We start from the raw sequence: 21100 nt of genomic DNA, 5'->3' as shown, positions 1-21100 counted from the left end.
CCATTCTTTGTAAACCCTAGAAATGCGCAAAAGGTGGATCTGCGCATCACCAGGCCGCCTCCGAATGGCCTCGAATCAGAGGTGCGCTGAGTTTCCCCAGAAACTGCAAACGCACCTTGAACCCAAACAGAAGCTCTGCATATACACCAAAAGCAAAGTGGGAGCAGCTGACCAAAATTGAATTAAATTAGTACATGGCAAGGAAATTAACAGCGCTACTTAAAAACAGACAAGTGCCTACCTGCAAAAGAGTGCAAGCCCCACTTGTGGGATAAAATACACACCTAGCATACACATGACCTGTCTACCACTGGAGGATGTTGGTTTCCGTAACAGCTTGCATGCAACCTATTAAGTACTCGTCCCTCCCACTGCGAAGAAGTCGATCCTCCATTGTAGTCTTCGGGGGGGCTCAGCACATCTCTGATCGGAGGCCATTCGGAGGCGGCCTGGTGATGCGCTGATCTCACTTTTTGCGCAATTTTCAATTTTTACTTGGTAGCGCGCCCAGGCTATGCATATGCATAGGTAGGATTTAGTTAGGGTTAGGTCCCCTCCCATGGAGGATTGACTTCTTCGCAGTGGGAGGGACGAGTACTTAACAAGTTGCATGCAAGCTGTTACAGGAAACCAACATCCTCCAGTGGTAGACAGGTCATGTGTATGCTCAGTGTGTATTCTATCCCATAAGTGGGGCTTGCACTCTTTTGCAGGTAGGCACTCATCTGTTTTTAAGTAGCGCTGTTCATTTCCTTGCTAAACCCTAGAAATGGTTGTACGTGAAAATCCCAGTAACTGAGCAGATCGTGAAATACTCAGACCAGCCCCTCTGGCACCAACAACCATGCCACGCTCAAAATTGCTTTTATCACCTTTCTTTCCCATTCTTACATTCAGTTTGGAGTTCAGGAGATTGTCTTGACCAGGACCACACCCCTAAATGCATTGAAGCAACTGCCATGTGATTGGTTGATTAGATAACTGCATTAATGAGAAATTGAACAGGTGTTCCTAATAATCCTTTAGGTGAGTGTATATAGTGCAGTGTTCTCCCCAGGCTCTTTCAGCCGGGTGCTCCACCCGGCTAGATTTGGTGACCACCCGGCTGTCATCGGCTCACCTCTTCACCTCCTCCTATGCTGTAAGCAGATTCCCTGCATTTTCACCGCGCCCCACCCGGCTACTTTTTCATGCCACCCGGCTGGAAAAAAATTCTGGGGAGAACACTGTAGTGCATTTTACCCCATAGCATATATACATCTGATGTCTCTTGTTGTTCCTACTTCACATGGACTCTCACACCCAAGGCATCAAAAGGGATGAGAGGAGGAATGGCAAGCATATTTGGCCAATGAAACTACTTTCTTTGTATACATGTACATGTTTATATTCGCTATTCAGTGTACCAGAATCTATTTTTTTAAAGCCACTCCTTGAAATTCTACATAATTATTACACATGCACCCCCTCCCCCAATAATTTACTAACTGGTAGTGTGTTTAAATTATACATTTTTAAAAAGTGTCAAAATAAAGATCTGTGTCACCTTTCTTCTTAGACTTTCAATGACAGTTACAAAACAGGTTAGGCCCATCCCTCCCATGAAAGGTTCAGGACCTGGGTGCAGGGTCTTTCTCCCAATGCCAAGCGTAGAGCCAGAGGAAGGAGCGGGACAATGGTCATTCGATTTTTCTACTGCTGTTTTGGAGCTTGGAATTAGCAATGCATGAAACTTATATTTAAAAGGAAGCAGGAGAGGAGGGAATTAAGAGTGCAGCTTCAAATAAACAGTGCACACAACTTGTTGTTCATGTGACTCTCCTATACTCCAGTTGGCCATTATGTAAATGGCTCCATATCACAGCAGCAGCTCTAGCTAGGCAAGGCTATCCATCACAGCTCTTTATTTTCAGGTCCATAATAAAGCCGAAAAATGAAAAGATGAAGACATAGCACTGTGGAAGAAAATCAATGACAATCCACTGCAGTTACAGCATTAAAGAAACATGAGGGCACAGTACCATCGCATTACAGAATGACTGGCAATCCAAATAAATTATTACTCACCAGCTTCAGAAAATCAATGAGTTTGTGTGCATCCTCTCCAGTGGAAAGATCAACAAAATCCTTTGGCAAGCGGTAACTCAAGTAAGGGCTAGGCTGGACTGTGACTTCACTGGTTGTGCAGCGGAATGTAGGAGAATCCTGAAAAAAATGCCTTTATTTATCCAAATTTTCTACAGTTTTGCTGCCCTGTCCCTTGTTATAAAAACCATGTAACTTGCTGGCCTCAGATATTATTCTTAATAGCAGAAGGAAATGCAGCCGGCTTGCAGCTAATGCATTGATCTGTGGTTGGTGTCTCCAGAAATACGCTATGAAGTGCTTTGATGGTGCCAATTAAAGTGCTTTGTGTTTTTATAGCATAATAGTGTACTCTGCTCAGGCCACATACAAAGTACACATATTTCTGTGTCCAATCACAGTTTACATGGCTAATTACAAGTGCAAGTGAACCAAATCTATACAGCTTTCTTTGCTGGCTATGAATAAATTGTGCTGGGTTTTATTTGATGTTTTCAAGACCATAAAAAAAAAGCAGCTGAGCTGTACTCGGATAAAAAGCCAAGGCTGACGCAGGCATAAATAGATATGGCACCAGAAAAGCTACCATTAACAAGAAATTAAGTTCTCAGTTCTGGTCAACAATTTTAACAACTGCCCATTAACTTCACAGATTCTGTTTTAAAGGCCAATCCCTCTATTACTGACTGTGATGAAAGGCCTGAATATTGATTGCAACATTAAAGTTTTGCTGGCAAGCCTGGAAACTGAAATTCAAACGAGCATTTGCAATAGCATCTATCTTGCAGTATACTAGCCTAACGCTAAGCGCGGTCCAGTAGCTTTTACTAAAACCTACATTTTAAAGGACCACTATCATCAAAATCGTAAAATTTAAAATGCATGCAAACACATTCAAATAAGAAGTGCATTTCCTTCAGAGTAAAATGAACCATAATTTACTTTTCTCCTACGTTGCTGTGACTTATAGTAGGTAGTAGAAATCTGACAGAACCGACAGGTTTTGGAGTAGCCCATCTTCTCATGGGGGTTCCTCAGGGTTTTCTTTATCTTCAAAAGCACTTAGAGAATGGCGGTTGCTCTGTCCAACTGCCAAAAAAGTGTGAAGCCAGCCGGGACACTGGCCAGCATCTTTGTATAAATCCTTTTCAGGGAGTGTCTTTATAAAGAATAAAGTACATGCTTAGAATCCCCCATGAAGAGATGGACTAGCCCAAAACCTGTCGGTACTGCCAGATTTCTACTAATTACTGTAAGTGACAGCAACATAGGAGAAAAGTAATTTATAGCTTATTTTACTTTTTATTGTACTTCTTATTTGTATTTGTATGTGTCTACATGTATTTTAAAATGTATATATTTTTTGCAATAGTGGTCCTTTAAAAAAGCATCGTGATCATGCTGCCACATATTACCACTGCTGTACAAAGCCTGTCCCTCATTTTGTGACATGACTTTGTGCTTTTAGCACCTGTAGAACAATACCAAGCTGAACAGGTGAACAGGTAACATCTTCCACAGGTGAACACTGTTTTCTTGATATTATTTGAGTAAGTGCTAACATGATATATTGCAGTGGGTCACTCATTTTTTAATTCGGGCACAGATACTTTTTGCTCCTTGGTAGGCAGTAGCACACAATAGGCCCAAAAGTGGACCTTGCTTCCTATCCTTATATTAGTGCCTTTTAATGGCCCATTGTATTGCTTTCCACTGGTCCCCTTCATATACCCTCCCTAACTAGTTATCTTATATGTTCGGCCTTCTTACCTGTTTGGCCAGGGCATTTCCTAGGTTTTTGCCTCTGACTGTGTCCTCTCCTGCTGCAGCTCTGTACCTAACCCAGCATGTAGCAGGACCAGTGACTGGGACTGCTGCAGGGAGCCATGAGGAGGACCAGTCAGTATTTGGATGGCAGGAACCACACCAGCTGGACTAGTAAGGGGCCTTCACACTACAAGAGCTTTTTAAATGCTAGAGATTTTAAAAGCTATTGCTAACGCAATCCTATGGGGGATTTTTACAAATTCACATCGCTGCAGTGTGAACACTCACATAGGCTGACATTAGCAAGAGCTTTTAAAATGACAAGCGCTCAGAAAAGTTCTCATAGTGTGAACGAGCCCTTAGACAAATAAATCCTTCAGCATGCTTCAATGCCCCGTAAGGCTTAGTTTGGAAGTTGCTTAAGGGCCCGTTTCCACTTGTGCGGTGGGAATGGCCGCGGTAAAAATTTGCATGTGGATGCGAATTTCGCATGCGGTTATATGCAAATTTTCATGCAAATTCGCATACGATTTCGCATGGATGACGATGTATGCGAATTTAACCATGGCAGTGCCTGTGTGCTTTTCCATTGATTCCATGCAAAATTGTATGTGAATTTGCATGAAAATTTGCATACCAATACCGCATGCGAATTCCCTATTAAATACATTGTATGCAAATCGCATAGCGATATGCGGTATGCGAATTCTGATGGCTCTGCCATGCAGATTTTTTCTGCACAGAAAAACACAAAGGAATCCTGACAAGTGGAAACAGTCCCGTCCACTTGTATTGGCTATGTGAATTCGCATGCGGCAAATGCATGCAAATTCACGATAGTGGAAACGGGCCCTAAGTATTTTTCATTTAATACCCAAAATGTACCTGATCTACAGCTTCTTCAGCTCCTGGATTTGTCCCACTTGTTAATTCATCCCAGGTGAAAAGCAGAGAGTCGGTTACTTCTCCAAATGGGTTAAAGTCAATAAGCCAAATCTTGCCCTGAAAACATTGATTGTTTCAATAAAGAAAGTAAAATCTAGCAATATATAATTAATACAGTATTATTGCCAGCACAGGTGTTGCATTTGTTAACTCAAGATGCTTTTCTATATAAAAGTTTTAAATATTTATTATATTTAGTATTTCAAATTAATCGGAGGGGAGAGTGATATGGGCTTTGCCATATTTATTTCCTTATGAGCAATACCAGTTGCCTGGCTGTCCTGTTGATTCTCAGCCACGAACAAACATGCAGCAGAGTAGGTGTCCCTCACGCATGTCTAATTCCCTTCCTATGAGCGGATCCTTATCCTAAGCATGTGTGATTTGGGAACTCGTGCATGCTCAGAACAAATGCATTCATTCATAGCCATGGCCAAGCTATGGGACAGCAGGTAAACACGACTAATGGGGAACAGGAACGAGGGAGAGTAGACTAAAAAAGACAGACCCACATAATTACACTTCGCACGCTAACTTCAGGTATCCTTTAAAGGCCCACCTGGCAGTCTTCAATTTTGAGAGGATACCAGAGGACTGGCTTATTAGGTAGATTCTCATTTGTCTTGTTGAAACAACTGAGATGTATGGTAAGTTATCTGGTTATACTGCTTGATGGATTGATTCTTCATTCATTTTACAATAGATTACATGCTCCATTGAGGGAGAGTTAACAGAATGAATTATTCAGTGCTGGGTAAATGCATAACTACAATAATTGATCCTATACAGAGAATATGCAGAAGTAGAGGGGGAATTGTTTCTGCTAAAGACATATTAAAGGGAGGGTGAGAGACCTGCTGATACACTGTCTCTAATACTTTCAGGGTCTATTTATAAAAGAAAAATCGCAAAACGTGATCACAATCCCCTGGTGATTGCAATGTTGCTGCAATTGCACTTTGTGATTCTCATGCGGCGAATAAGAATCGCATTGCGAATGCTCTAAAAGTGCTGAATGCAGCGTGTATGCGGTTTTCACAAATCGCTGCAATAAAAAATGATCCCATAGGGATACCTGTGTCACAGTGCTTTGCTGATCACTGGTGATCAGCAAAGTGCTGATATGCTGCAAAAAAGCGCACTAGTGTGAGTGGGCCCTCAGCCATAGACCCCATAAAGTATGCAGATTAGGTTTTTCTGTAAAAAAAATAAATAAAAATAAATTAAAAAAAAAAAATCAGACAAGATTAGCTGCATGTTTGTTTCAGATGTGTGATTCAGACACTACTGATACAAGAAAGATCAGCAGGACAACCGGGCAACTGGTATTGTTTAAAAGGAATTAAATATGGCAGCCTCCATATGTCTCTAGTCTCGAGTTCCTTTTAAGTTGTCATGCCAGGGATAGGTAATGCCAGGTGTATTTTGCTGTGCAGTTACTGAATAAGAAATCAGCTCAATAGTGTCCATCTAGCACAAGAACAGTTTTGATTAGACAGACCTGTTAAAGCCCACAAGTGTAAAAGGATGTATTCAAACCAAAATGGCAGTCACCCATGTGACTTTATAGCACTGCTCTACAAATCATAGTACATGGTATTATAAACCTCATTATCACATGCAGAAAATCTGCTCTCTACATTGGACAATTACAGTACATTGGAATACTAATGCTATATACAACATAAGCTTTCATATAACAGTGCTGCATCATGTTCTACAAACATACAGGCATCAATCACAACTAAGTCATAGTTTCTAATAATTTATATGATAATTTGCAATTTATTCCACAAATGTATCAAGTTGCTATGTTTCTTCACACTTTAGGATATATTTTACTTACCTCACTGTCTCTGTATATGTCAAAAACAACTATAAGACAAAAGGAAAAACAAGAACAAAAAAAGCTGTTAAAAGGTACAGTACCTGCGACATAAAAAAATACTAATTTTAGAGTTTGTTTCCTGGGGGGATACTTAAATTGCTGTACATCATATAATGAATGATTCCACCTAAAAAGGTGTAATAAACTAACATAAAAAGGAAAACAAGTTGTGTTGAAGAAAACGCCTTTCATTCAGTTCCGACCCATACTGTATGTTTCAAATGTTAAAGGAACACATTATTTTGGCCTGCTCTCTTTTGATTTTACATCCATATAATGCTGCGGCATTTGACTTGCAGCAAAATCGGACTTTCCCACCTGAAAATTTTTGTTAGCATGGACATACATTGATTTTGTGGGTTGATCGACCATCCAATTCAATAATTTTATCAAACTAATGAAAACCGGTGCCAGAACATGTGCACCCACCCAATCACTGAAAGCAGTCATTGGACATGCTGTACAATCTTGGGCAAAAGTGTTTGCTCAAGTGTGCGGCGGTATCGGCATTTGATATTGCAACGACTGGCGTATGAGACGAACCCCCGACCACTGTGTAAAATGCCCCTTCCCCTGCCCATGTACAGTTTTTTTAAATTCTTACCTGTCCACTGGTGTGACTCCTGGGCTCCTCCACCGTCAATGCTGTGACCGTGAGCACGTGTGACGTCACACTCACGCCTGTGCCACATGGTACATGTGCTCATGGTAATGGCAGACTCGGGGAGGTTGGGAGATTCGCCAGTAGACAGAAGAGAATTTACAAAGCACAGGTACCTCGGGGGACATTTTCAACTGGGGGGCAGCCAGGCAGGCAGCATGCGGAAATCTATTGGGAATCGCCCTGCAGTGTATGGGCAGACGTCAGATCTCTCTCTGATATGATCAGAGAGAGATCTGTCTCATGGTCAATCTTCCCATACATTGCCCAATGTACGGGCACCTTTAGTCAATGGATTAGCTCAGGTGTTGAGAATGAATAACACTTGCTCCTGCTCTATGCAGTAAGATGAGGGTTTAGGAGCAATCTGTACTCCTAACAGAGTATTGTTGGCTTGGTTGCAAAGAAGTACAATTTGAGCTTAGTGTCAGTTTTAGAAATTCATAGCTGTCTGCCAAATATAGTACAAAGATAATCTTAAAGAACATTCAGGTTAATTCAATAAATGTAACGCGCACGTCAGTGTGAGTTACTTTTAATGAGTGCACGCTACGCACAGTCCTGTCAGAGTAGCGTGTGTGCATATGTTATGCATGATCCTTTAAAGTGCCATGCAATGCGTTTGTAGCACAACTGCGATACTTCACTAGCTACAACAATTAACGCAGTAGCGGCCGCACTAGTGAAGTGCCGCTGACAGGTAGTAAGGGATCCGTACACCAAGTTTCGTTGACATTGGTCAAGGCGGTTTCGCTACAGTTACCTGGAGACAAAAATAGCCCTTTCTTACCACAGAACGCTTTATGAATGAACACTGCACAAAGACTATAGCTTTATAGCTATAGCTTTAAAAGATGAATACGCTTTCTTGTGTGTGGAAAACTGGCTCAACCTTAACCCATTAGTTTACAGTCCAGAGTACTTTCTGAATCGATTATAGAGATGAGGATGTACTTGTAGGGGACACTTCTGCAGAAACGGTCACAGCATTGGAGATCTCAAAACAATGGGCAATTTGAAAACACAACAGGAACAAGGAACTGGAATTCAAGCTCATAGCATGAATTGCTTTTCTAAAGTTTAAACAAAGACTAAAGCAGGCCATACACTGGCTCGATTCACGGCCGTTTCGACAGCAGATCCGATCCTGGGATCGGATCTGCTGCCAATCGCTTGCGCTAAACGCACCCGCCGATCCGATTCCCTCCCGAAATCGGATCGGACCGTCGATCGCGCCGTGCGGGAAATTACCCTCGATCGCCCGGCGGTAGGAGCGCGTCGCTTGCGGCGTACGATTCGGGCCCGATCCGAGCATGTATACATTACCTGAAGCTGGCTCCGGGGTCCTCTTCTCCTCGCTGCACCGCATTTCCGCATCTCCCAGTGTACGCTTATACTTCCTGTGTCACTCCGGTGACCAGGAAGTTGAAATAGAGGGCGCTCTATTTGAACTTCCTGGTCACGGAGTAACACAGGAAGCGCCGGGATGGAGCAAGAACAGCAGTGCGGTGCAGTGCAGAGAAGACGCCCGGGAGCCAGCCTCAGGTAATGTATACGGGGGGGGGGACAGGCGGCAGGAGCAGGTGAACAGATTGTGATCGGTTTCAGGCTGAAATCGATTCACAATCTGTTTGCAGTAAAGGCAGCCATACGATCCCTATCTGATCAGATTCGATCAGATAGGGATCTGTCAGCTGGTCGATCTGATGGCACATCGACCAGTGTATGGCCACCTTAAAGCTCTAAGTCTAGATAACAGGATCTACATCCTTCACATACAGACTGATTCACATCACAGAGGTGAAGTGCTTCGTCATATATATTATATATATATATATATATATATATATATATATATATATATATATATATATATCTATCAACAAAGAGTTGCAGCACACTGCTCTTTTATTTGAGCTTCACATAGGTTATACAGGCAAACAGTTTCGGCTGTCCCCAGCCTTTGTCAATGCCACTGGCATTGACAAAGGCTGGGGACAGCCGAAACTGTTTGCCTGTATAACCTATGTGAAGCTCAAATAAAAGAGCAGTGTGCTGCAACTCTTTGTTGTTCTTTATCTAATCTTGTGGGACTTGGGCCACCCCAGTTGCGTGCACACAAAAGCCTGTTGGGATCGTGGGAGCTGCTGACCCCCTTGGACTATATATATATATATATATATATATATATATATATATATATATATATATATATATATATATATATATATATATATTCCTCATTTACAGATGCAAATCATATTTTTTCTAAACTACTAATGGGGGGTTCAGATTTTCATCACACCAGCGTAAACATACATTGGTGCTTGTAGCGTAGTATTAAGAAATAATGATGACTTGAAGCTTCATACTTACAGTCCTCATCAAAGAAATTGTACTGAATGTGCTTTTTGAAGAATTCTTGTATTGATCTCTGGATGTCATCTTTTTGCTTACATATGTGATCATAATATTGGGTATAATCTCTTGGTGATATACCTGGAATAATAAAAATGTCTTCAATGAAAACATTGTAAAACCATGGTCCTTAGGGTATTTAGAGTGCTGATACATGGCTCAGTGAAGGCAATATGAAAGACGTATCTTCTGACAAATGCACACAAGTTGGAATATGCCAGAACAGTAAAATAGGTGTATACTCTGCGTGGAAATTTTGGGTGTCACCAGAGGCTGCAGTGCACTTAGTAGCTGTAGCGACACAAAGTTAGTAATTTGGCCACAGGTGTTGGCCACAGGAGCGTGCCACTAATGCTGATTTGAACAGCTTTACAACCATTGTACTTATTGGCTTTACAGATGCTCTGGTAAAATGAGGCTTTACAGATGCTGTTATTAGTGCCTTTGCAGGCACCGAGTTATCATTGTATGGAAGGGGGATAGTGCTAGGCATATATAGGGGAGGGTTAGGAGTAGGTAGGGGGAGTTAAATATTAGGCATAGATAAGAGAAGGGATAGTAGTATACGAGCACAATTACCGATATTCTACATCAGCAATCGGGGAATGTAGAATATTGGTAAAATTACATATTCTCTATTGTCACATTTCCTTGTTCCCATTTTATCAGGTGCCTCTTTTAGATGTATGCAGAATTTGCAGAGTGTTTAGGCATCAACAGCACACATTATTTAGATGATTTGTTTACGGGCCAGATTGGCAACTTCTGCCCCTGCACAAGCACGCGGGAATGCTGCTCGCGATCACGTCATAGAGCGGTCACTGAGTGGGCCGGTCATGTGCGAGCAGAAGATGCCTACCTCGCCAGGTCTTCTGCATTGGAGGGGACCCCGGGACACCCGAGCTGCGGCGAGGGACAGAATGGCTCCCAGGGGCTGGAGAAAGCCCCAGGTAAGTAGATCTTTTTTTCCCTCAGATATGTCCTTTAAGCAGGATTTAGTTGGGTGGGTTTTCAATCTTCCTGCTATCAGACTGGGCAACGATTACCTAGCTTCTGCATTTAGTTTAATATTGGCTGTAGATGGGAAGATCATTTCCCAAGAATGATAGACTGAGAAGGACCTGCCTGGGCCTCTGTCAAAATGTCAGACTTATGTGGCCTTTCCCTATTACATAGTAAAGAGAATTAATGTAACAAGGTCATGAATAGATTTTCTAGCATCCTAATATTACATTTTAATAGTATGTTCCCTTATAGCAGATCTAAAAATGTGTCCTGTTTGTTGCACATATGGTCTGCAGCTAAGGCGCAGATACCATGCAATAAATGTCTACATAAAGAAATGCAAACTTACCACAATACATTCTTTTTTTACTTCTAGGATAGGCCTTTAGACTGGTTGTACTGTGTCACGGACGATTGCGGGGACGCAGGCGCGTCCTGGAACCGCCCGTGAAGAAAAGAACGATCGCACTCGATTCCTGCATCGATTGCGCCTCAGATCAATAAAACCAAGATCTGATGTGCAGTATCCCTCTGCTTAGGAACAGCTGGGAAATCTGTCTTAGCTGAAATGACAGCCTGGGGGGAAGGTGTTAATTAGCTTGGACATATTCCCTGTGGAAGGCACAATTTCCCTTTTGGCTCTGGGAACCAGGTGACACTTAGCTGATCTCATGGAGATGTTAATTAACCAAAGGATGCCTAGGTGCAGCCAAGCAGGCTACGAATCCACGGGAGGTCTGGACACTCTGTTCTCTGCTAAAGATCAAAGGAAAGTCAGCTGTTAGCAGCTAGAACACAACCTCAGTCTCATGGCATAATCCATAACTTCCCAGATCTGTCATATTTCTGGGGTTCCTGAGATGGCAGCTTCGCCAAACGTGGGGGAAGTGTAGCATGAGCCCCGGTGCTGGTTCTGAGGAAGTTTCAGAACATTCTGAGGTAAGGACTGCCAGTTAGGCAGTTTGAAAATGCCCTGATGATACCACAGGGGTCCCACCCCTCATGTCTGGTATCAGGGCGCTGGGTAAATCGAGACAGACCTGAAAATGTTAATAAATCTGCCCTGACCTGTACGGTTCTGTGAGATAGAGCCCATATATGGGTAGATATGATTTCTAGCCCCAGTACAAGGGGAGGGCTCATCTCATCTTTGAAGGGGGTGTATGGCTCCCCGCCCTCACTCCCTCCTACTGAAGCAGGGGCATAAGAATGGCTAAGGACCCAAACTCAGTGTCCTCCACACTGAACCATCTTGCACTCATCAGATGCCAGCTTGAGGATATGCTGGCATCCACCTGGTCTGAACTCTGAACTCTGGACTTTGAAACCAAGAACTTTATGATTCTTCCCACAATAAGGACATCTTTCCAGGAACTAAGTATTTTTCTCCCTTCTTTTATTTTTCATACTGGCTATTACTGTTTTAATAATTGTTGATTTTAATAATTGTCTGTATATATTAATTATTTATATTGCTGTGAATAAAAGACTTCCTCCAAGTCATTCACTGTTTCGCTACCCTGCTTATCAGCACACACAGAAATGATCCCGGGTCTCTGAAGATACGCTACTGTTTGTTTGTTGTTGGCTAGACAGAATATCGTGTGTTTAACCGTTTTATTCGCAGGATTAGTCAGTCAGTTAGTGGGCCCCACGGTCCCATGATAACCGCGGTGGTGGCAGTTTACTCTGAACCAGTGGGTGAAGTGGTAATCACCCGTGTCTCACAGGCTTCCTTCTGAGTTGTCTGCGGCTAATTCTTAACGGTTCCTGCGCATTGACTGCGACCAGAGTTCGCACGATCTGTGCGCTGGCACCGTTTAGAAGGCTAAGCGCGGTCAGCCACTAGGGCTCTTGTGACATACTGCATAAATAGCCAATTACAGTGTGCCACTTGGCTCCACTTGCTCACCCCATGTTCTTCCTCTTTCTCTGGTCTAAGCCATCCTCCAATGTGGCCAAGCACCCATCCTCTCCTATTGTGCAGGGCATGAAGGAATGAATTGACAGGCTGGGACGTCCTGAGTCTCTATCATTCATATGTAGGGATGAGCCAGGGCATGAGACAACCAAAAGCAGAGAAGCAGCAAGAACTACACTTATGCCCGATACACACGGTATGATTTTCCGTGCAATAGATGGATCAGATAGATAAAATCAGTCATGTCTGATATTGTTCCCAATCGTTTTCGCGCTCGATTTCTCATAGCGGTGAATGGAAAAATATAAGAAAAATGAATGAAGATAAGAGAATCAAGCGCAGAATCGAGTGCAGAATCATGTGGGAAAAACGATCGGGTCGCAAAATCGCACAGAAAATCTTACCGTGTGTACCCAGCATTAAGCAGTTAATTATGGATATCGGTTTGCCTCAGAAAAATGCATCAACACGCTAAGGGCCCGTTTCCACTACAGCGAATCTGCATGCAGATTCGCATAACCAATGTAAATAAATGGGCCTGTTTCCACTTGTCAGGATTTCTGAGCGTTTTTCTGTGCAGAAAAAATCTGCACGGCAGAGCCATCAGAATCGCATACAATGTATTTAAGAGGAAAACCGCATGCGTTTTTCTATGCGTTTTTGTGTTAAAAACAATGTAAAAAGCACATCAGCATTGACATGGTGAAAAACGCTTGGCCACAAAACGCATGCGAAATCGCATGGAAAAACGCAATTGCATGCGAAATCGAACATTCGTTTTCCGCACTGGAATCGCAACGCACAAGTGGAAACGGGGCCTAAGTGTTCACGAAAAGGACTAGTGCTCTCCGATCGGTGTTGAATAATAAAGGACATAATCTTTTATGTAGGAAAACCTATGTAAAGCTTTCCAATGTCCTGCATAAGCCCTCCCCCCGAGCTACTCCTCAGCTTTTTTTCAATAAAAAGATGTCTCAGTATACTGCATGGAGTGGGGGGCACTAGGCCAAAGAAGGCATCTCTCTAATGAAGCATCCTAGGTGGAAGATACAAATTACTTTTTAATACACAATGCAATTTTATGCAATTGCAATTTATTAAGCAATTGTATCCGGTATCCTTTTTTTAAATTGTGGTTTAAAATAAATGTAAAGTTTTTCTTTGAAATGTGCGCCAGTGATTTATAGATTCCATTTGAGGGCTCAAATTCACTCAGCCTAATTATTTCTATACATTTGTCTTATATATTGTTTCCAGCGTTTTCCCTGTGCTGTTGCTTATAGCAGCCTGCAGAAAGCAGCTAGACAGCCCGCTACCAGTTATGTGTAGAACTGATGCGGAGTGCATTTCCCATCAGCATGAATTCATACACAGGAAATATAATTCACATTGCTTATTAAAAACAACAACAATAACTAATAATAATGTAGTCATTTGTGACCTGTAAATGAACAAATAGCTAAATCATACAAATCAGTAAGGATAGTTTGGACTTTAAAACAGTCTTTAAAACAGTAATGTTTGTTTTTCTCTAGAAACAACTGTCATGCTTAAAATATAGTGCCTGTGGCAGGATATAAGTTTGCAGTAGTTACAGGGGTCAGATTAAGCATCATAAGGCCTACTAGACTGTCATTTAGACACAATAGTTCACATAGTAAAGTGCAGGTTATAAACTGAACAGATGACTTTGCTACCAATTTAAATGCTATTTAAGAGTACCTAGCTAAATTAGCCATATAATGATATGTTTCTGCGTATGCTGTAAAGGTTTCATAAGGAAAGTTCATGTATGAGTCATCAAGCAACCAACACTAGGAAGATGTACTGTAGGCCTGACATGACAGTGCTGGAGGTGACTACACATATTGCCTGTCAGTTAACACCAGCCTGGCTCAAATATTATTCCTAGTACAGTCAGCATATTTTCGCACTGAAGCCAATGAATATTCGAAATACATGTCAGATGCGTCACAGAGAAATGAATTTGCAGCAGAAAACTGAAAAACAAATGCAGTTCCGTCATTTCAGTCTTTGCTCTCTGAAACTTTCAGCATCAGACAGACACAACCGCAAAAGACCTACGTCTGTTCACTTCATGAATGCTACCCAAAGATGTGAAATTACTGATGACTTCAACAAATCTTCTGAGCTCAGAATGGCAAAAGCGCCCAGATAGAAAAATAAAAAAAGACAAGTACAGAATGAGAAGTTGAATTGTTGACTGAAAGCAATCAGATTTAAATATTCCTTTGTGTGTATGTCTATATTTTGCACTTGGGCTAATACTGTGTGCATATGAGTAGGCCCATGTGAATTTACATATGTCTAAGGGTGTGGATGTTTGTATGCGTATGCCTATATAAGTTTGATATAGATTCATGAATGCATATGTACTGGTACATACGATATGTGTATCTGTTTTGATTGTGGGTGGACCATTTGCCAGCACTGTTTGTTGGGCATGACCTGAGACTTAGTGGCCTAATTATCGAAAACATTTAGGAGGCATGAAAATAGTCAGGTTACATGCTTAGCACAAAACTGCCACCATGCTATTTATAAACATGCAACAGGCACCTTGCTCCTGCCGAATTGCATCTTTACTGAGCCTTGTATTCGTAGGAGTTTTCTGGCTTGTCTAATGCTAGTTTATTAAAGTGGTTCAGCAACAAATGTGCTAGACACTGGATGTAGACTTTGAAATTTATGTTTGATCATAGTGGCTGATCAATGACTCTGCAACAAACTTCAAAATTCAAAAAACAAAAACATGACTGTTCAACTATTGCCAAGCATGGTTTATATCTAATGCCACTGTTGAGCTTGTGCTCTCATTGTTGTCTGTCAAAGAGATGTGGCTAAACAAACTGTTGCTGCATGTGGCACATAACGTTAGCTCATCAATGAAAGACTGATGAAAGAAGGGTTGCAAAAATAAAAATTCACCATTGAAGAGAGAGTTATGTCCACTTCTTCAAAGACTGTGTAAAAGCATTCACATTCCCCAAGTATCTTCAGCTGACACTTGTACCCAGTGATACATGCCAGCTAGGGAACCGGTAATAAATCACAATTACAGTTTGTACTTCTATTCTATGGAATTCTATGATGATAAAACAGAACAATAGTGTATGTCAGTGTGGTAATGGTGTGTAACCTGAAGCCCTCTACATGCCTTGGCACAGCCACAGAGGAGGGAAATACACATAAATGTTTGCACAAACCCATTATTATTTGGTTTCTCAAAATGTTACTTTAAATCCTCTCTACATCAAAATAAGTATAAGTCATTAAACTACCATACTTCAAAATAACATAAAACAAACCCATAAAATATAAAAATATATTCATAATCAAACATTACACACTGCACGTGTACACATCATTTACCTAAAGCCATTTGGAAATCTTACCTATAATTTTGTTTTCTTTTACAAAACATCTGAACTCTCCACCTGGGATCAATTCGCACCATTTTCTTAGAACAAGCTAAGGAAAACATTTTGTTAAAAATGTGTTAAGTCATTGAGCTGCTGACCAGGACTTTTTAAGACGAAGCTCAGTTTAAAAATAATAAACATTTACACAATAAGTACTGTTCCACGAAAGCTGCATCAGGGATTTAATTCATTTAAAATCATCATATTTAAAATACATGTAAAAAATACAGTAAATAATAATCTTATAATTAACAATAATTAACAGAAAAGTGCAAAGGGCAATAGACCCGTACGAACACATACAAATCGTTTTGAGTTGCTCATATGTTGCATAGCTCATAGAGAAGCATGTGGCCATTTTGATCAAGCTCTGCCTTGTGGAGTTGTGATCATGCATCTCTTGTGTTTCCTGTGTAGGCTAAAGCAAGGAGCAATCAAAGCATATCAGAGCTTTTCAAATAGCATGATCACACTGACCACATGCTTCTTCATGACTTAGCTTTATTCTAGCAACTCTAGTTTGCCTCCTGTGTACACTAGGAAGCAAAGTGCATGATAGCTGCAAAGTGATCCAATTGGAAAAAAAATAAAAATATTTGGAGAAAAAATTGTTTGCTACATTACAAACACAATGGATTAGGGTAGCATATTTTATTTTTCTAAAATCATAGCTACCACTTCTATACCACAGAGGTGCTTGGACAAATACTGAGACACTATTATATAGAGTGCTGGAGCTGAAGGTGGCCAAGCGGGACTACTCAACAAACTAAGACAGGACCTTCAGTCCAACAACACACGGGAAGTCTGGAAAGGCCTCAGGGCAGCCACAAACTTCAAGCCCCCTCCCCAACACACACTTCCTAGCACTGCGCTAGCTGAGGAGCTCAACAAATTCTACTGCAGGTTCGAGCACCTACCCACCCACTCCGAGGACCTAGCAATCTCATCCCCACCCGAGGAGCCTCCTGACACACCTCCCCAAGCTGCCACTGACCTCCAAGCACCGGTAATTGTCCAGGAGGCTGACGTACTAATGTACCTACAGAAGCTCAACACCAGGAAGGCTCCAGGCCCGGACGGCATATCCCCAACCTGCCTGAAAATCTGTGCAAGCCAGCTGGCCCCGATCCTAACCTCTATCTTCAGCAGATCCCTGACAGTGAGCAAGGTCCCTTCCTGCTTCAAGAAAGCGAATATCATTCCGGTCCCCAAGAAGCCAGGTGTTACGGATCTAAACAATTACAGACCGGTTGCCTTAACTCCGATCATCATGAAAACCTTTGAAAGACTGGTCCTCCCCTATCTGAAGGGGTACACCGCCACCAAAACAGATCCCCTGCAATTTGCATACAGGCCCAACCGGTCCGTGGAGGACGCCATCAACATCAGTCTAGCACACGTCATGAAACATCTGGATAAACCCAACTCCTACGCCAGGATCCTGCTTCTGGATTTCAGCTCCGCTTTTAACACCATCTGTCCGACCATCCTGTATGACAACCTAGCACGACTTGGCGTTGACCCTAATCTGTGCGCCTGGATCAAGGATTTCCTTACGAACAGGTCACAGTTAGTCAGGATCGGCGGCTGCTCTTCCAGTGCCAGAATCACCAACACCGGTGCCCCGCAAGGATGTGTGCTGTCCCCGATTCTCTTTTCACTGTACACAAACAGCTGTACCTCATCCGCTGACTCTGTCAAGGTCATCAAGTTTGCGGATGACACCACCATAATAGGCCTCATAGATGAAAATGGTGAGCACGATTATCGCAAGGAGATTGAGCGAATCCTCGGGTGGTGTAAGGAAAACAAACTCGTATTAAATACAGCAAAAACTGTGGAACTAATTGTAGATTTCAGAAGAAACGCTCCGTCTCCCAGTCCGGTCTCCATTGATGGTACTGAGGTCTCAAGACTACACAGCGCTCGGTTCCTTGGTACCACCATCACGGACAATCTGAAGTGGGATGAAAACACCTCCGTAATTCAAAGGAAAGCCCAGCAGAGACTGTTCTTTCTCAGGCAGCTGAAGAAGTTTGGGATGTCGCAGGAGCTAATGATCAGCTTCTACTCTGCCACCATCGAGTCTGTCCTTTGCTCCTCCATCATTGTCTGGTACTCCGGGGCTAATGCAAGGGACAAACACAAACTACAGAGGGTAATCAGTGCCGCTGAGAGGATCATCGGGTCACCCCTGCCACCCCTGGACATCCTTCAATCATCAAGAATGAGGTCCAGGGCAAACAAGATCACTCAAGACCCCTCCCACCCGGGCAGTTGCTTCTTCGTCCCCCTTCCTCTAGGTCGCCGTTATAGGTCCATCCTCACCAAAACCACGAGGCATAAAAACACCTTCTTTCCCCAAGCGGTTGCCCTACTTAATTCATGCACTCTCCCAACCGACATCCCCTAATCTTCCTCTGCCACCCCCGTGCGGAATACGAGCACGGAAGGAACTATCTCCAGCTGGCCACGCTGCACCACATGCCACCGTACAAATGTATGTTGTACATAAGATAGTCCTGCCCATCTGATCTATGAACTGCTGCTGCCTGTTAAATTGACGTCAGGGTGTCTCTGTAGCTAAGATCTGTACCATGTGCTGTTTGCCAACTGCTGCTATTGACCGTCAAACTGCTGTAGTGTGTATGTAAATATCATCTGTTTATTTTCTTTCCACCAAGTTGATGTTGTTAAGCCAATTGCCGTTGTGTCCACAAAAAATTCCAGGTGCGGCTCCTGTCGTACTTGGCGAATAAAGTTGATTCTAAATCTGATTCTGATAAATATATATAAGTACACCTGCTACTAAAGGAAGGCACAAAGGTATGTTCATGCTGGATTCACATACCTGCATTGTCCGTGCCTCTCCTCATTCACCCAGTCACTATAATCACTCCTTCAATGATTTGACTTTTAGCTAAAGTCAGGATATTAGACAGGAAGAGGCAATCCTGTTGCGATGTTCCCTCCTATTACCCTCTCATTCACTCCCCTTAAAGGACAACTGGGGTGACATGTGACATGAATAGATAGACATGTGTATGTACAGTGCCAAGCACACAAATAACTATGCTGTGTTCCTTTTTCTCTTTCTATGCCTGAAAAAGTTAAGAATCAGGTATGGAAGTAACAGTTTCTGTCCGGGTCAGGACTGGGTCAGGCTATAGCGTAACCCTCACAGATAAGGAATTACAGCCATAAAACACTTTCCTGTCAGTAAATGACGCCTGAAAGCAGGAAAGAGATAAAAAGGGTCAATAGTTCATAGATTTGAGCTCTAGCATACTTCAATGAAGGTGTCACTGAGCAGAGACAATGAAACAGTAAAAACTTAAAAACTAGATTTAAATATAAAATAAAACTGTGGGATATCTAAAAAAGTCATTTTTAGGAGATGGATGATAGATACAATTGTTTATCTCAACAGTTTATTTTTACCTCGAATGTCCTTTAAGAGGAGGGAATGGGAAGGTGATGGGAGGGAACATTGCTGCAGTAAGCCTGCTGCCTTCACATTCAGTTCCGCTGCTGTTACCACCGCTGCTCGGGTCCACAGTAGGGGACAAACGCTGGTATACAGATCTGAGCATTATGCAGCTACCCATTGGATTGCAAAAGACCAATGGGCATCCTCCTTCCTTTAAAAGAGGGTTTCCATTGGTCTGGTGCAATCCAATGGTGAGTCTTTTACTTCTGCTGGGGCTCCAATCTGTATACCAGGGTTTGTCCCATGCAGTGGACACGAGCAGCAGTGGACCTGAGGTGACAGAACAAAGGTGATTAAAGTTAAGAAACATATTCAGCATCCAGGTTCATGATAACGAACACTGTCCATTCTCATAGGCTTCCATCGGCATCCACTGCGTCGACAATGTGCACCTGAAATTATCGTGTACCACAGAGCCTTCAGTCCCACCCATCTTAATTGAACAGATAGATGTAAACTAGTCCAAATGCTTAGCATAGAATCCAACAGCATGTGTGCTGATCTCTTTTCCGATAAGCGGAATGATATTTATGGCAGTGTGAACCCATCCTAACTGTGAACCACACATGGGAGCCTACAAGCTGGCAAAATGAGTCTACACTACACTATCCAAATACTCTATTCTCTCTTTCTTTAATAAAGCTCTCTATGGCAACCTTCATTATCACTCAGTTTCTTCTTGTTATAAGAACTTGCTTCACAGCCCACCCAAAGTTCTCACTTCTGTTTTAGGTGGGGAAGGTGGTTGCATTTGTACTTTCCCTGTGTGAGTGGCTGCTGCTACTACTTTGGATCCCTGGGAATATTTTAGTATCTATGAGCAACAAGGTACACACTGGCAGATGCTTGCTATCATTTTACAAAAAAACAAGACTATACCATAATTTACAAGTGTTTGAACTCCAGTTCTTAAGTACCCTCAAACAGAAAATAGTTTGAGAGTTTGCTTGAGATGAAACGTCTCATTGAGTCAGTGTTATTGATTATGTCTTTTGGCAAGATTAAGGAGTTCTAAAAATCTAACCTCTCGGCGGTAATTAAGGCTTAGAGTTGAGGTACACAGATTTACAACATAGCAAAATACTTATTCTAATTTCACGATGCTTACTTGACCAGAATCCCAGTTACATTATGAAACAGTCATTTTAGAACAAGCAGGCAAAGTGTTCATCTAATTTCCAGATAACTGCACACTTCCATAAACACAGAACCAATCAAGAATATGCATAATTCTAGACAAATTCTATGGTACAGATATGTAATAATGAGTCCCAAATGGCCACCTCTCCATCCACTGACTATAATTTTCATTTAAGCTCATGCTGTACTTGTCAAAAAACTTCACAGAATCACAGTGTGTGAGAGTTTAATGAGAGCTAGCAATGGAAGTGGCATGTAAGTCCACTAGCACTGATTGCCTGTCTGCGGGAAGTAAATATATGCATAACGCTAATGTGAAAGTCGTATCAGATCA

The 21100-nt window shown here is 42.2% G+C and overlaps 1 protein-coding gene across 2 annotated transcripts in view; it reads right to left on the bottom strand.

Annotated features, from left to right (window-relative positions):
* LOC137563539 (translation initiation factor eIF2 assembly protein-like) overlaps positions 1-21100 on the bottom strand; it is a 101253-nt gene that overhangs the window by 9872 nt on the left and 70281 nt on the right. The window contains exons 8-12 of one of the 2 annotated variants that reach the window (XM_068276127.1): positions 16107-16182; positions 9723-9845; positions 6644-6672; positions 4738-4854; positions 2068-2205 (exon numbers count right to left, since the gene is read on the bottom strand). In XM_068276127.1, the coding sequence (XP_068132228.1) occupies positions 2068-2205; positions 4738-4854; positions 6644-6672; positions 9723-9845; positions 16107-16182 (483 nt within the window). The remainder of the gene's footprint in view (positions 1-2067; positions 2206-4737; positions 4855-6643; positions 6673-9722; positions 9846-16106; positions 16183-21100) is intronic. The other variant, XM_068276128.1, reaches the window with a different exon arrangement.

This window comes from Hyperolius riggenbachi, chromosome 3 (assembly GCF_040937935.1).
Source record: "Hyperolius riggenbachi isolate aHypRig1 chromosome 3, aHypRig1.pri, whole genome shotgun sequence".
Classification (NCBI taxonomy): Eukaryota; Metazoa; Chordata; class Amphibia; order Anura; family Hyperoliidae; genus Hyperolius; species Hyperolius riggenbachi.
This window is presented reverse-complemented; position numbering and strand designations above follow the sequence as displayed.